Source organism: Aptenodytes patagonicus, chromosome 22, assembly GCF_965638725.1.
Source record: "Aptenodytes patagonicus chromosome 22, bAptPat1.pri.cur, whole genome shotgun sequence".
Classification (NCBI taxonomy): domain Eukaryota; kingdom Metazoa; phylum Chordata; class Aves; order Sphenisciformes; family Spheniscidae; genus Aptenodytes; species Aptenodytes patagonicus.
This window is the reverse complement of record NC_134970.1, coordinates 365,120-379,021: the sequence shown is the minus strand read 5'-3', so window position 1 is coordinate 379,021 and position 13,902 is coordinate 365,120. Positions and strand designations below refer to the sequence as shown.

The following is a 13,902-nucleotide window of genomic DNA, read 5'->3' as shown; positions in this document are numbered from 1 at the left end:
TACTGTCATCAGCATTAACTAGTTATACTTCAGGTGCCAAGAAAAAAAAAGAAAAAGAAGAAAGCACCCCACAAACTTCACCAGCCATCCACAGATGCTCCTGTGAATATCAGTACTTTCATGAAGAAATCCAAGAACAATCAGCCTACGGACCTAAAAAGGCCACAGAAAATGATTAACTATTTTACAAGAGCTGCAGGTAACAGGAGTGGGCTTCCAAGCTTCTTACATTGCATTTAAGGGGACCGACATCACTGGTTTTTCTACTTGTGTTTATCACAAACCTCACAATGGTGTATAAGACCTGTAACACCATGAGCATAAACACTTATTGTCTCTCTTCCACAGTACTTGATATACACAGCTATACGTACCAAATTTTCCCTTCCCTGCCGTTTCCAGAAGCACTATGGTGAAATGAATTACATGCTATTCCCAATTAATTGTGCAGTTCAGATCAGATTCTACTTTTTGTCACACACTTCTCCAGACATTATCCAGAACAGCAAAAATTTTTTCAATCATACATGTTTACTGTCCCCCATCAGCTGCTACATTCAACATGTAGCCTAAACTGAGTTTTGTTTCTCTCCTTTTACCCTACCTAAGGCTGATTTAAGTGAGAAGCAGGAATAATTTCTTACCTGGAAATTTGATTTGAGAGTCACCAATCCAGCAGGTAGGAAAAGCCTGCCTTGTATTGTCAACCCCACTCAAAGGGAGATAGGTTTCACTTGCCATCTTCTCACATCATGAGCCATTCCTCCCTACCAGAGTTTCCAAAGCCTGCAACAGAGGGAGAAAAGAAACTCCCAGATTCCTTGCGACACGTTCCTAAGGAGTCTCCTGACACAGTCAGAAAAAGCAATTTGCCTGAGACACTACTCCAAGCTGAAGAAAACCACAAAGGAGAACTGACAGAAGCACATCCCCGCAAGAACATAGTCAGGGATGGATCTGTAAGAACTACAGCAGGAATTAGCCCTGGGGAGCTGCCTGAGCCGCTCTGCACCCCAGCTCTCTCCAGCACGCTGATGGGACTCAAGGCAGAGCCTGCGGTGGATGGAAACAGGGACACCGGCCACATCCCGAGAACGGTCGCTGCCCTGGGAAGAGCTGCCCCTGCCCTGCACGGGAGCCCACGTCTCTGCAAATCAGGCTGTGGATCACAACTGCGAAACCGAGGAAAAGACGTACAAGAACATTTTGGTATGGCTCCAGCTCTCTTCGCAACTTCTGCCGAGGTTATCACCTACACTTCTAACCGAAGCAGAACACAGAATACCTCAGGTGAAGAGTTTTGTCAGAGCAAAGAGAGGCAAGTAGCACAAATTTTGCTACGCAACACGTGTTGAACCGTTAGTTACACAACTGCTAGAAGTCACATCTTCCTTACATTGCACATTAGACATTCTTATTTGTCAAAGACTTTATTAAGAACACTAATAAGAGTAGCATCTATGTAATCCTTTTAACTGCTTATGATTTAGATAAAGCATACTAAACTAGACCACAGATGTCAAAGGATGTCAGAAAGCGCAAAACTGAAGTAAATTGAGGAGAAAAGTAATTTTGTTTTCATAAAAACAGAAAGACTCCTAAAAAATCTGCAACATAATCCAGCAGCAAATCACAATGGAACATTTTAAAGAACTTAAGATTTCAAATAGAAGATGCTTTTAATCTACCATTGCCGACTAACACCTAAAGCTGCAACAAAAGTATTTTTCTTAATTGTAACTCTGAACTATGAGAATACCTTGTATATATTTGTTTAAAATTTCCCAAGGGTGACAACATTTCTCTGATGGCTATTTGCATGCATCTCAAAACAGGCAATTTTTTCAACAGGTTAATATAACTATGAAAGCCTTCATCTTGAAATAGTTTCAGCAAGAAATTTATTCAAAATCTGCTTAGAACTCATTTCTCCAGTCTGACACCTTAATCCTGACAACACTAAAATACTCCTCCGAATTTTAAAAATGCTTGAGAGCTACAGAGGTGGAGGAAGAAAGGCTTGATTCTCTATACTTCCAGTCTCATAGGATCAAACCAGAGAAATCGTCTCCAGAGAAAGCTTATGTCAAGTCTTTGGCTACTATACCCACTCCAGCTTGATATTAAGGAATTCAGACTCTTGGCACTTTTAACTTCAGTTGAAATCGACTGATCTGCCCCCAGTACATCTTTGCTAGGCAAGACACATTCTGCCCAGTAAGACAGTATGTGTTCAACTCATACCTACTACTTTTGCACAAGAAGAAAAAACCTGGAATTTTCTGAATCTTATTCTTTGCTCCCTATCCACTCTTCTAGAAATTCCCTTCTGGAATTTCATCAGATGTTTCAGAGACCATCTGTAGAAGAGCAAGGCTTCCTGAGCCAGTAAGAATTAACCTGTTTCCTAGCCAAACCCACATACTACCATCCTCTCGATCTGGTTTTCTAGTTTTCATTTACAAACACCAGAGAGAAGCTGGCTGGGAGCCTCCAGCACTGTAGCCCTGGGGTTAGAGAAAGGGGAAGTGGGGAGGAAGGGAAGGGGAACACAGGTACAACTAGCCATGGAAACTTACCTACTTGCTACAAACATTACACTAGCTAAAGCGAAATAGCTAACTTTTATAAGAAGCTTCCATACTAAAGGATCCATACATTCACTTGTTGACTTCAAGTCCAAGCTGACTTCAGTCAACTTAAAATGAACACATCACAGCCTAACCAAACACTTCTTAAACCTTACAGAGAACAAAAAGCAATAACAGAAAGTAAAGTCACTGAAGTTCTAACTCCAAGACGGCCTTTGGCAACAAAATAAAGGGTATTGCTGAGGGTGGGAGATCATTGATCTGAATGGGGGAGGGCTTGGCATGCACATGATGTACGCGATCAAGGGATAAGACACTACAAAAAGCACTTTGTACTTCAGTAGCACTGCTCACCACTGGATCCCCTCCATCACTGGGCTAACGTAGGGAGTCTTTCCAGTAGTTCAAAATTATAAATTCAAAGTACCTCTCAAAGTTTATTCAAATATTGAACCCAAACACTTGCATTCCTAAATATCCCTACTTACGTACTAAAATTCATGTTTTCGTAAGATCCAACTCCTTTAATATAAGCTCTGGTCTGTAATACAAAAATCTTTATCAATTCTTTAGTTGCTTCATGACATTCAAGAGTACTAAACCCCTAAAACAAGAGTATAAAAAAGTAACTTTAACCTCACTTTAATACCCTAAAATACAATGTTTAAAGTACCTTACGGACAAGAAGTTGAACAGGGGTCAAGAGCATGCCCTTCAGCAAAAAAAGCCAACGCATCCTGGGCTGCATTAGCAAGTACAGCCAGCAGGTCCAGGGCAGCGATCCTTCCCCCTGTTCAGCACTCTGGGAGACCACACCTGGATACTGGGCCCAGTCTGGGACTCCCTGGTACAGGACAGACTGACAAACTGGGGCAAGCCCAGCAGCGGCGACCAAGACGATCAGGGCTCGAACACACAACGTGTGAGGAGAGGCTGCACCTGTCAGACCTCTCAGCCTGCACCGAGGGACCTCACCACTGTCTGCAACCACCTGACAGGGCAGGGGGGCAGAGCCAGGCTCTTCCCAGAGGTAAGAGCCTTTTACTTGTAAGAGAGGCAAGAGTAATGTAAGGTAGGAGCCTTTTACTCTTCCCTTTTACTTGTCCAGTAAAAGGACAAGTATTAACACATACAAGCAGGAACAAGGCAAAACTTGCTTCAACACAATATATATTTCACATATTTACAACAAGGACGGTCAAACACTGCAACGGAGGTTCAGAGAAGTTGTGAAGTTGCCATCCCAGTAGACAGTCACCACACAACTGGACAAGGCCCTAAAGAACCTCCTCTAACCAGACCTGCTTTGAGCAAGAGGTCAAGCTAGACTCATCTGCAAGTCCCTGCCAACCTATGTGATGCTGTGCTCCTTCAAGAACATTCATTTTAAAGAAATGGCTTAGATTTTCTGTTGATACTTATGAGACATCAATTAGGACTAGCCTAAAACTCTACCACATCATCCACTGACAAGTCATCAACCTTCACTCAACAGTAATTGGGATTGTAGAACAGCATAATTTTAGACATCTGTTTTTAAACACACACGTTTGTTTTGAGTTGAAATGTGTTTCCCAACACAAAAGTACTAAGTGAATATAAGAAAATTGAAAATCCTTTCAGATGTTTACATTGTTATAATGATGATAAAACGTCATAGTTCAGGAAATATTTGCAAGCACTTGTGCAATCTAATAACTCAAACTTCCGTTTTAAGTTCAAACTTGGCATGTATGCAGTCCTCTAAGGAATGAATCTCTGCCAGGTTTCATTTATTGGTTGAGAACACCAATAGTAGTTACTGCATGTGCATAATATTTACTTCTCTCAGAAATGTAAGGGTCCAAATATGTTTCTGCATAACCATACATCAAAACCCCTGTTCTAGTTCCAGTGATTAGACCTGGAAATAAACCCTCACAGGTCAAGTAAGTGACACAATCAGACTGAAATCTATCAGAATATAAATAAACTTTTTAAAAAAATTAACTGCTTTCAAGGTTCACTCCTAATTCAGCTTTTTTTTTTTTGACAAACAATCACAACTGTCATGCATTGAACTGACAACACATTATATTTAATAAGGAAAACCAATTTATAGCACAGACATCAATTCTTATAAAAGTAATACATGCCTAGAATGTTCTGAGACAAAAACATTATTTTCAAATACACTATTAATTTAGACTGAAATTTAAGTTTCAGACCAAGATTTTTAGTAAATCCAGAATATGAACTGAACATTTTTCAGGACCCGGCCCTTGCTGGGCTCCAGCATATATTCATGACCCTCACTCATCAACACAGGAGAAAGCTAAAGAATCAAGAGAGTTCAGGTGATGTGTACTAACATTCACTGAAACTAAGATGGCCTGCATTTACATATCTTAAGCAGTCTATTTGATGCAGGAATTTTCAGCTTTCTAGACTGAAAATACAGTAAATACTACCAAACTCAATTTAAGTGATATGTCATTCTCACAGACATCATACCTTTTTTATGTCCCCCTTTCAAAGCAAATTAAAAATAGTTACTGCATAATTTAAGGTGTGATTAATACACAGTTTCTAAATACATAAACACTGGGTATGGGAGTTGAATTCAGCGTTATCAAAATAATTTACAATACTATATATTATAGTACTCAGTAGTAAATGTATTGTTCCTCAAATTATACATACATGCACATTAACCAATCGTGCATGTATCCCTTAGGCTCTCTGAAAGCATCCTGCAGCTCTTTTTTAGTTTTTCAGCCTAATGAAGATTGTGACATTCACAAGGAGCTGGGAGAGCCACACATTCTCTCTATTGAGATAATCTTCTTAAGAGAGATTGTAAGTATCTCTGTGAGGCAGTGAAACCTCAAAACAACCTATCTTCCCAGGAGCAGAAGCAGCAGTGGGTGCATAAAAAGTTGTTTTGCAATATCTGTAACCGTCTGAAATCTCTAACTTAGAAATAAACATTTTTCAGAGTACTGTGATACAAATACGAGAAGGCATTTTCTTGTAACCTATTCAATCTGAAAGGAAGAGTCCAGCTGGACGGCTGAAACACCAGGCACTAAGAAATCGTCTATCCACCAAATAAAATGCACATTCCAATGACCTATTAAGTCATTAAACTGAATATGAGATGCTACTTTTTATGTTAAAAAACTGACGTAAAAATACATAAAACAAAAAACTTCTCATTTTTTCCCCAACATAAATGTAAATAACAGCAAAAAAAAATTCTTTCACCAGTACAATAGGTATGAACCTACCAGTTACTTCTTTATAATACAGCAAACCACGACTTTAGATAATTGTTTTAAACTTTAGCCAGTGTTTCTCAAACTTTTAGGAATTGAGACCATTCTTCTGTCTTCATTAGCAGTGTCTCTCAAGGGAGTGGCAACAGGGAAGAAGAAGAAATGCTGATATAGACCACAAACTATTGCCTTCAAGTATCCTTACTGTTTTCTCTATGACAGCAGCAGCATGCTTTCATCAGGAAAGGGTACTGTCACTCAGAGAACCGCTCTGTAGGTACCGACCTCGCACTCAACTCCTGTTAAGTAGCTTCTACAGTTATTAACCAATATTACTATTTTAAGTACTGACAACTCTTACAGAGCAAAATCTGAAACTAATTAAGAAAGCAACCCGGAAAATATCAAAAGAAAAACCCAGTTCTTTTCCATAGCACTTGTAATTCTCTTATCTAGGCGTAGAGACACTGCAAAATAGCAGGCAAATTTAAATGCATATGAAATAATACAGCATATAATCCAGCAGTGAGAGCCTGCAGTTAAGTGTAACCTGCTTCAGGTACAGCTATGTGTACCACTTTCCATTAATTATTCCTTCATGAAAAACACCTGCTCATGGTTAAGGAGACTAGAGAAGCAGTAGAAGTGGAAGTAACACTTCATGACTATCAAAACCCATGCCAACAGAGAAGGAACCTGCATGACTAAGCAATGTGGTACTTCTCTGTATGTTGAGAATGTCCATTTTGTACCTGACTGACTGGCAAGCATTTCATGTGCCATTCAACTGATTCCATTTTCAATGCAGAGAGAGCTGTCCACAAAAGTGCATCTTCTGGTCGGTCAATGTCTCATTCTTAACCGCCCTGCTGGGCTAATACTTTTGTTCATGCAGACTTATGTACCACTACAGAGGGATCATACACATCTTTACCAGTATACTCTCCTGGACCCTATATGCACATCTTGCTCACATCATCTAGAAGTTTTTGATGCAGCAATCCAAAGATGAATTCTTACTTCACCAAAGCACACGATCAAGCATTCTTAAAATGTGTACGACAAGAATTGATATTCCAGTTTATATATACTTCAGAAGCTATGCTTCATGTTGTTCCCACACTTGTATCCTAACATACATAGCGGGATTCAGATAATCCTGCTAATTGCTAGTAAAATAAACCTAGCTTTCCAAGTTCTGTATCTTTCACTAGCATATATAATGCAAAATGTAGAATCTAGAATTTAACAAGAAGGATCACAAGACCAAATGAGTGCTTCAGTTAGTGCATTTATGAACTATATTTAATGCATCATCTTTTTAAAACTAATGGACTTGCTAAGACCACATCCTACATGAACTGCTTCTGAACAGTTTGGATGAAAGAACCACTACCAAGCCAGGTTAATTCCTTCACTATGCAACAGAGGAAAGGCTTGAGTCCTTGCTAAAACCAGAAAGATGTCACCAAACAAGGTCTCTTTGACCACAGGGCCCAGTTAAGACCTGCAAAACCACTTACCAGGGCCCTAGTTTGGTCTGTAGACCACAGTATGTGAGTCACTCCATTAAAACCTCCAGAAGCTTTTCAATTCCATCCCTGAACATATAAAGTAAAAAAATAAAATTCAAGCTGTGATTTCAATAAAAACCACCTGGAAGGAGCAGTCTACATTCGTTCCACGGCACAAAAGTTATGTATGTGCAGAGTTCACAGGCATAGCGAGTCAACTAACAAAGGGCACTGCAATGTTTTAACTCAGTCCGCAGGAAACATGTATCTGAAAGCAGGTGTACTACACACACCGTTTCCAATTGAGCATGTAATACTGTAACGACAGTGAATCAGATTTCACTTCGACAAATTTTTTTTCGAGTGCTGTAGAACTGGACAGTTGAACACCTCCTCATGGAGGAGCACTCATAGAGTGCTACGCCTCTACTGTAGCACCCCTGAAAGCCAAAACAAAACAAAATGGACAACGCAATTTACACTATAATTCCAGGAACTTCGGAGCTTCAGCCGTCGCTTGAAAATACGAAGCAAGCTGCTGATGGGCGTTGTAAGACAGACCCCGGAGGGTTAGGGCAACAGAAACACCGGCGGTCACGTACGTAACCTCTCCCGGTACAGCCACCAAACGCGGCCGAGAAAAACTGCGGGTTGAAACCCAGAGAAACCGAAGCCGAGCGCTCGCTCGACGCCAGGAACGAGAGCCCAGCGAGCAACGCGGAGAAACCTACCCGGGGAGAAGCCGCAGGCGGGCGGGCGAGCGCCGCCGGCCCTCCCCGGCCGCCCCCCGCGCTCACCTTGCTGGATGTCGCCGTTGGCGCCGCCGGGCACGGGCACGCTGAGCTGCCGCTCGGGCTCGGGCAGGCAGCGCCGGCAGAAGGAGTGCAGGCAGGGCAGCAGCTTGGGCTCGGCCTCGCGCCGGCTCTGCAGACTCTGCGCGCAAACGGCGCAGGTGTCCAGCAGCGAGAAGGGCCCCGGCGCCGCCGGCGTCAGCGGGGGCACCGGGCTGGGGCCCGGCCCTGGAACGGCACCAGGCCCCGCCGCCGCCTCGGCCTCGGCCTCCCCGAGACCGCGCTCCGCCGCCGCCGCGCCCGGGCTCTCCCGCTCCTCAGGCGGCGCGGCGGTGGGCGCGAGCGGCGCGGCGCCGGAGGGTGACGCGGCCGCGGGCTCCAGGCCGCCGCCGCCGCCCGGCCCGGCCTCGGCAGCCCCCTCCCCGCCGCCGCCGCCTCCTTTGTTTTCCGCCATGTTTCCTCCTTTGAACCCAGCTCCCCGCTCCGCGCACGCACGGCGTCACCACGCACCGTGCGCGCGCCCCGGCAGGGAGGCGGGCCCGAGGCTCGCGCAGGCGCGCTCAACACGGCCCAACAGGCCGCGCGCAGGCGCGCGTGCCCCGTCGTTAAGGGGGCGTCCGGAAAGACTAGTGGCGACGTACCGCCGGCCAGGGCGGGGCGCAGGCCTGTCACCGCACCTCGGGGTGAATTCCCATTGGTCGGCATCGGCGGCTTCCCAACCAATCGCCAGCGTGGGCTACCGCCCCCCGCGGGCCCCGCCCCCGCCTCCCGCGGCCGCCACCCGGGCAGCACCGCGGCCCCGGCCCCGCTCCCGGCGGCTGCGGCGGGCGGGAACGCGGAACCGGGCGGAGCCCGGCGCCTCCCGGAGCCGCGCACGGCGACGGAGGGGCCGCAGCCCCGCCCGGGCGGGGAGCCCTGCCCCGGCCTGCGAACGCACCGCACCTCCAGGAACCGACACCGCGGGCGCCGTGCCACGCCCGAGGCCGTTAGCGCCCACTCGGAACCTGCCCGGTGCGATACAAATTGCGGAGACACCGCAGGCAGGAGGAGCTAAGAACAGTACAATGGTTGCGCCGTTGTCTCGAGCCCCAGGGTCCGTTACCTACCCCTCCCGAAGAACAAGCGATCGCCTAAGGCAAGGAACCCTCCGTCCTCACAGAACTAACTGACGGAGGAAGGATCGTGACGCCTGGTCACCTTGCAGAAGTTGACGATGGAAACACCTGGATGAGCAGATAAGCCGCAAGGATGCTGACGTATTATGATGCTGCAAGACCTACAAAAATATAGTCGCCATGCTGCACCACACTTAGATGGGTAATTAGAAATATGCATTAGAAGGTAACGGCATGATTCGTATCACAGCCTTGCAGCGTAGGGTATAAAATCCCTAAAGAAAAGCCCCTTGGGCCTGCAGAGTTGCATCCCAGCCTCTCTCCTGGGTTGGCACGCCAGTTACAAATGCCATTCCTAACGCCGAGAAGCAGCCCCTTCCCCAGACAGACAAAGCCTCCCACACTGAATTCAAGTTCACACGCGTCAGCCATGCAGTGCTATTAGGTGGGTTTATTCGGCAAAGCCAACCTCGTTGACAGCACCTGGGCTGTTTTTTGAGCATGAATCAGAAGCCATACAGATAGCAAAACAACGTTTATTAAAGGCACGGAGGAAAATGCAAAAACATGAAATGGGGTTTTTTTAAGAGCTCCTACTTTAGGTATATAAAAAGTGAAACAGTTCACAGTACGTTTAACTATGCCAGTAATACATTTGAACAGGACATTTTGAGTCTACCCTGCCGCCTCCTAGAATTTAAAACAAGGAAAAGAAACAATGAAAATACCTTTTTATCACCTTACACAACTGCAACTAGAGGCATCTACAAACACATAGCATCTCCAAAGTTTTTTGTTTTGCTTTTTTTAACATATGCTGCAGTAAGACAGTAAGGATTAAGTCACTGGAAGTCTTGCTGGATATTTTCCTTGTTTGCTTCCCCATGCTGCTGTTTGATTTGTGAAATTTCATTTTCTAGCTGCACAATAGTTCGTTCAATCTCATAATTTTTACTGACAAGAGAGACCCATCTGGAAGGGAAAAGAAATAAAAAAGCCTTCAAGTGTTATTTAACAGCCCTCTGTTTTAAAATCAAAGACAATTATCGCTCCAAAGAAAGCACAAAGACACCGAATAAAGCAGTATTTTTCTCAGTACATGATAAACCTCAGTGGATATCAATGGTAATTTGAATAACCAAAGTGATAAAAAGTAGTTTTTAACCCTGTTAAACCTTAACATACAAAATTTAATTTACTAGACTCAAATCCACTAACTTCCAATATCTAGATAAAGAAGAGTTTAAGAAACAATTTAGACAGGCAGTTTCAAGCACCTAATATGCCCTCCTTTTCACATCTGTTGCTCATTGATTTGCTCAACCACAGTAACTATTATGTAGACCTGTATTACAAACCCTTTAAAACACTTTGTGCAAAGCAACAGTATTCATGCGATAACATTCTACAATAGTACTAAAAGATCACTGATGCTCTGCATGCAAGAATTTCAAGCAAAAGATACACTTGTGGAAGATTTAACGGAAAAAATCCAGATACTCACGTAGATTCCATTTCTCGTAGCTTAGCCCCAGCTGTGAGCTGCATGTTCTTTCGTTGCCAGTTCAGATCTTGAATGTTTTTCCTGGGGAGAAAGAGATCTATGGTTTTTTTTTTTGTCTCCTTTCTTTAAAATTTGTAATATCTGCTGCTAATTTCGAAATACACCTAATCCCTAGAAGTACTACCAGAAAACACTTGTGTAGCCAGGACCGTAACTACAACACATAGATGGACAAATCCCAGTACAGGGCTGCACACAGAACCCTGAGACAAGTAAGACAAACAAACAAAAAAAAAAACAACAAAAACAACAAAAAACCTTCCACTCTACTACAAACAAAACTTCAAACATTCAAGCCTACTGCTCCTGGACAAGTGCAGAAGAGAAAAAGTGTTTGTTCTCTCTGAAAAAAAGTCAGAAAAGCAAAGATGAATGGCTAATCATTCGCAAAATTCAGTAATTCAGTGAAGCACCTGAGAAGTACAGAATACTTAAAATACTTTGGTCTCTAAGTAGTTCTTAGTTCACACTGCTAACACTCATATTCTGTGAGCCTCCTTGCCATACATCGTGGTGTTCTTCAGCCTTCCCAACTTGAGTTCTGCTGCTACCCTCTCCCACACTGATTCTGTCCAAGACAGTAATTCCAGCTAATCTAAACACACAGGTACTGATAAAAGATACGAATCACGATGCAACTTGCCTTCTACCCATGTCCCAGTATACATTCCCATCTTCAGGCTGAAAATGACAGTAGTTCACCTAAATCTGAAAGCTGAAAAGCTTTACTTGCCAAGTCCATAGCATGCTGTCTAAATAAGAATGAATTATGAAGGTGCATCATTTCAATATAGTACAACCTCCATCCCCAAGTAATCCATCTCTGTAAACTCATTAAAGCATCCACTTTAAAATGATAGGCCAAACCTAACATCAGGGAACGTCTTCGCTGAGACAACTGCACACTAAATAAAAGTCCATCAGCAGTGAAAAGAAAACATGACTGTATTTCAGAGAGGATTCCAACACAATCCATTCTGTTCAAAGCAGAGGGTCAAACAAAACAAACAGAGTTTGAGTGGAATAGGCATTATGAATGTAGCCGCTTGGGGAGGGCAGGGTCAGATTTCTTAATTATTGTTATTACTGGGTCTTTTTTCCTATGACCACGGCAGCAGCATATACACAAGCCTTTGTATAGCTTGGGGGGTGGGGGAGAGAGGTTCACTTTCCTTCCAACTTCAGTATGAAAATATGAAAAAGAATGACTCACCTCAACTTCTGAAGCTCTTTCTGGGCTTGTTCTATCATATGAACCAGATGTCTAATAGCAGAATGCAAGCAAAGCATTAGGAAAACATACAATTGCTAGATCAGACCCATTTAACCTGCGATTTAACTCTTCAGTTAAGGACACAACAAGCCACTTCAATGCAAACACCAGACAACTTGTTCTCATCTCACTGCAGCCTATGCTTTTCACTCCTGAAGGGAATGACACAATGCCAAAACACTCCCATTGTAACATATGCAGTTTTAAGACATAAACCTTCAATAATCACTATGGTCAGCTCTCGCCATCAGACAGCATCATAAAATCATATCCATTAGCTGATCAAGCTTGTTACTGTATGCTTGTGCTATTCTGACTAGAATGCTACTGTAACATCTCCCTACCTTATCACCCATCTTCTAATTCTAAAATCACCTGTAACCAATTTTTATTATTGTTTCCCTCACATAACATTGTCAGAGCACAAACAGTTCTTTTTGCTTCCTGACACATGTGCGAGCTAATAGATCCTCTACCTGCCCCCCCCTTCTCCTAAGCTAAGCAGCTTTGACTTCTCTCAAAGGTTAAGTTTCGCACTCCTTTTGTCTACGCCTTTATCTAAGACTAAGCTAACCCTTCTCAAAAGTGGGCACTAACATTCTCTGCCTGAAATAGCCCTGGTGCTTCCTGCAGCCATACTGTCTACAACTTTTTTTGGCTTTTGCAACAGCTTTTATTAATAATGGCTCCCAGCTGAGCAGTATCAGTAGTAAGTGATCTTTATTTCCACTACTGAATGATCATTTTGCAGGCTGTCATTAGTCCCTTTAGTTATCCTCAATTAAAGCCCATTATCACCAACTGCTACCCAAATGATAATTCACAAAATTCAAGATTAGGATGTATTGAAACACAGGCTATTTCTTGGCCACAGAGACGGCTCCCTTCTCTTCCAGATCAGCCTCCTTTTCTTCCACGTATGGCTCTCTCCAAGGGGCTCAGCTATTCCAGGATATGTTCTAAAGATTCCCCACTGGACTTACACAGGAAAACGCGAGAAATATACAGAAACTGAAGTCAGAACTTCAGCTAGGTTCAGCAAAGCAGATGAAGGCCTTACTCGTTGTACACCTTCCAAGCGTTACAACCGTGTTGCGACATTAACTCCAGGTTCTCGATGCGGACCGCCTGGTGCTCCAATTGCGCCATGGAGTTGTTCACGCACTCCTGCCACGCCGTGATATCGTTCTTCTGGCCGGAGGACGGGGCCGGCAGCTCGTACCTAGAACACGCCGCCCACCCACCTCAGGAGAAGGCCCAGGCCGCCTCAGGCCCAGCGCTCCCCGAGGGCGACGCGGCCAGCGACAGGGGCGGGCCGGGGCTCGGGCCGCCTCGGCTCACCTCTTCATGCTGAGCAGCTCGAGGGGCTGCCGGGCCGCCAGGCGCTCGAACTCGTTCCGCATGATCTCGGTCTGCGGGGAAGGCAGCGGTGAGGCGGCGGGGCGGCCGGCCGGCCGAGGGGGGGGGGGGGGGGGACGGACCGGCCGGGCCGCCTCACCTCGAAGGCGCTGTAGTCATGCGCCGGAAGGTAACTGAGGTAGTTCTTCGTCGGCCGGTACCGCCGCGTCTCCTCCTCCACCAGCGCCGCGGCCTAGCGCGCACGGGGCGTCAGGCAGGAACGCCGCCCGCCGCCCCGGCCCGCGCCCGCCGCCCCAGCCCGCACTCACCGCCTCGCGGACGCCCGGCGCCTCGTAGCCCTGGTCGAAGTAGGGCAGCGCATCCACGACCACGTCGCCCGCCACCAACCCCGGCCCCGCCATCGTGCGCCGGCCCCGGCCCTCCGCCGAGCGGCGCTGC

The 13,902-nt window shown here is 45.2% G+C and overlaps 2 protein-coding genes across 3 annotated transcripts in view; both read right to left on the bottom strand.

Annotated features, from left to right (window-relative positions):
- TRIM33 (tripartite motif containing 33) overlaps window positions 1–8,607 on the bottom strand; it is a 39,197-nt gene extending 30,590 nt beyond the window's left edge. The window contains exon 1 of the mRNA XM_076357720.1: window positions 8,160–8,607. Coding sequence (XP_076213835.1) covers window positions 8,160–8,607 — 448 coding nt within the window. The remainder of the gene's footprint in view (window positions 1–8,159) is intronic.
- Window positions 8,608–9,788: 1,181 nt separating this feature from the next.
- Window positions 9,789–13,880, bottom strand: BCAS2 (BCAS2 pre-mRNA processing factor). 2 transcript variants are annotated; one of them, XM_076357985.1, is made up of 7 exons: window positions 13,773–13,880; window positions 13,604–13,696; window positions 13,447–13,517; window positions 13,166–13,327; window positions 12,046–12,096; window positions 10,773–10,853; window positions 9,789–10,240 (listed from the first exon to the last, which is right to left on the bottom strand). In XM_076357985.1, the coding sequence occupies exons 1-7, from the start codon at window positions 13,863–13,865 to the stop codon at window positions 10,111–10,113; spliced, it is 681 nt and encodes a 226-aa protein (XP_076214100.1). In that variant the 5' UTR covers window positions 13,866–13,880; the 3' UTR covers window positions 9,789–10,110. The 2 variants fall into 2 exon arrangements, with proteins under 2 accessions (XP_076214100.1, XP_076214101.1); XM_076357986.1 differs by lacking the exon at window positions 13,604–13,696.
- Between the last annotated feature and the right edge of the window lie 22 nt (window positions 13,881–13,902).

Coding starts and splice junctions, on each gene's coding strand:
- BCAS2 (XM_076357985.1), bottom strand. CDS start 13,865: ATGGCGGGGCCGGGGTTGGTGGCGGGCGACGTGGTCGTGGATGCGCTG. Junction 13,697..13,772: donor CGCCGGGCGTCCGCGAGGCG/GTGAGTGCGGGC, acceptor CGTGCGCGCTAG/GCCGCGGCGCTGGTGGAGGA. Junction 10,854..12,045: donor AAAGAGCTTCAGAAGTTGAG/GTGAGTCATTCT, acceptor CTTTCTCCCCAG/GAAAAACATTCAAGATCTGA.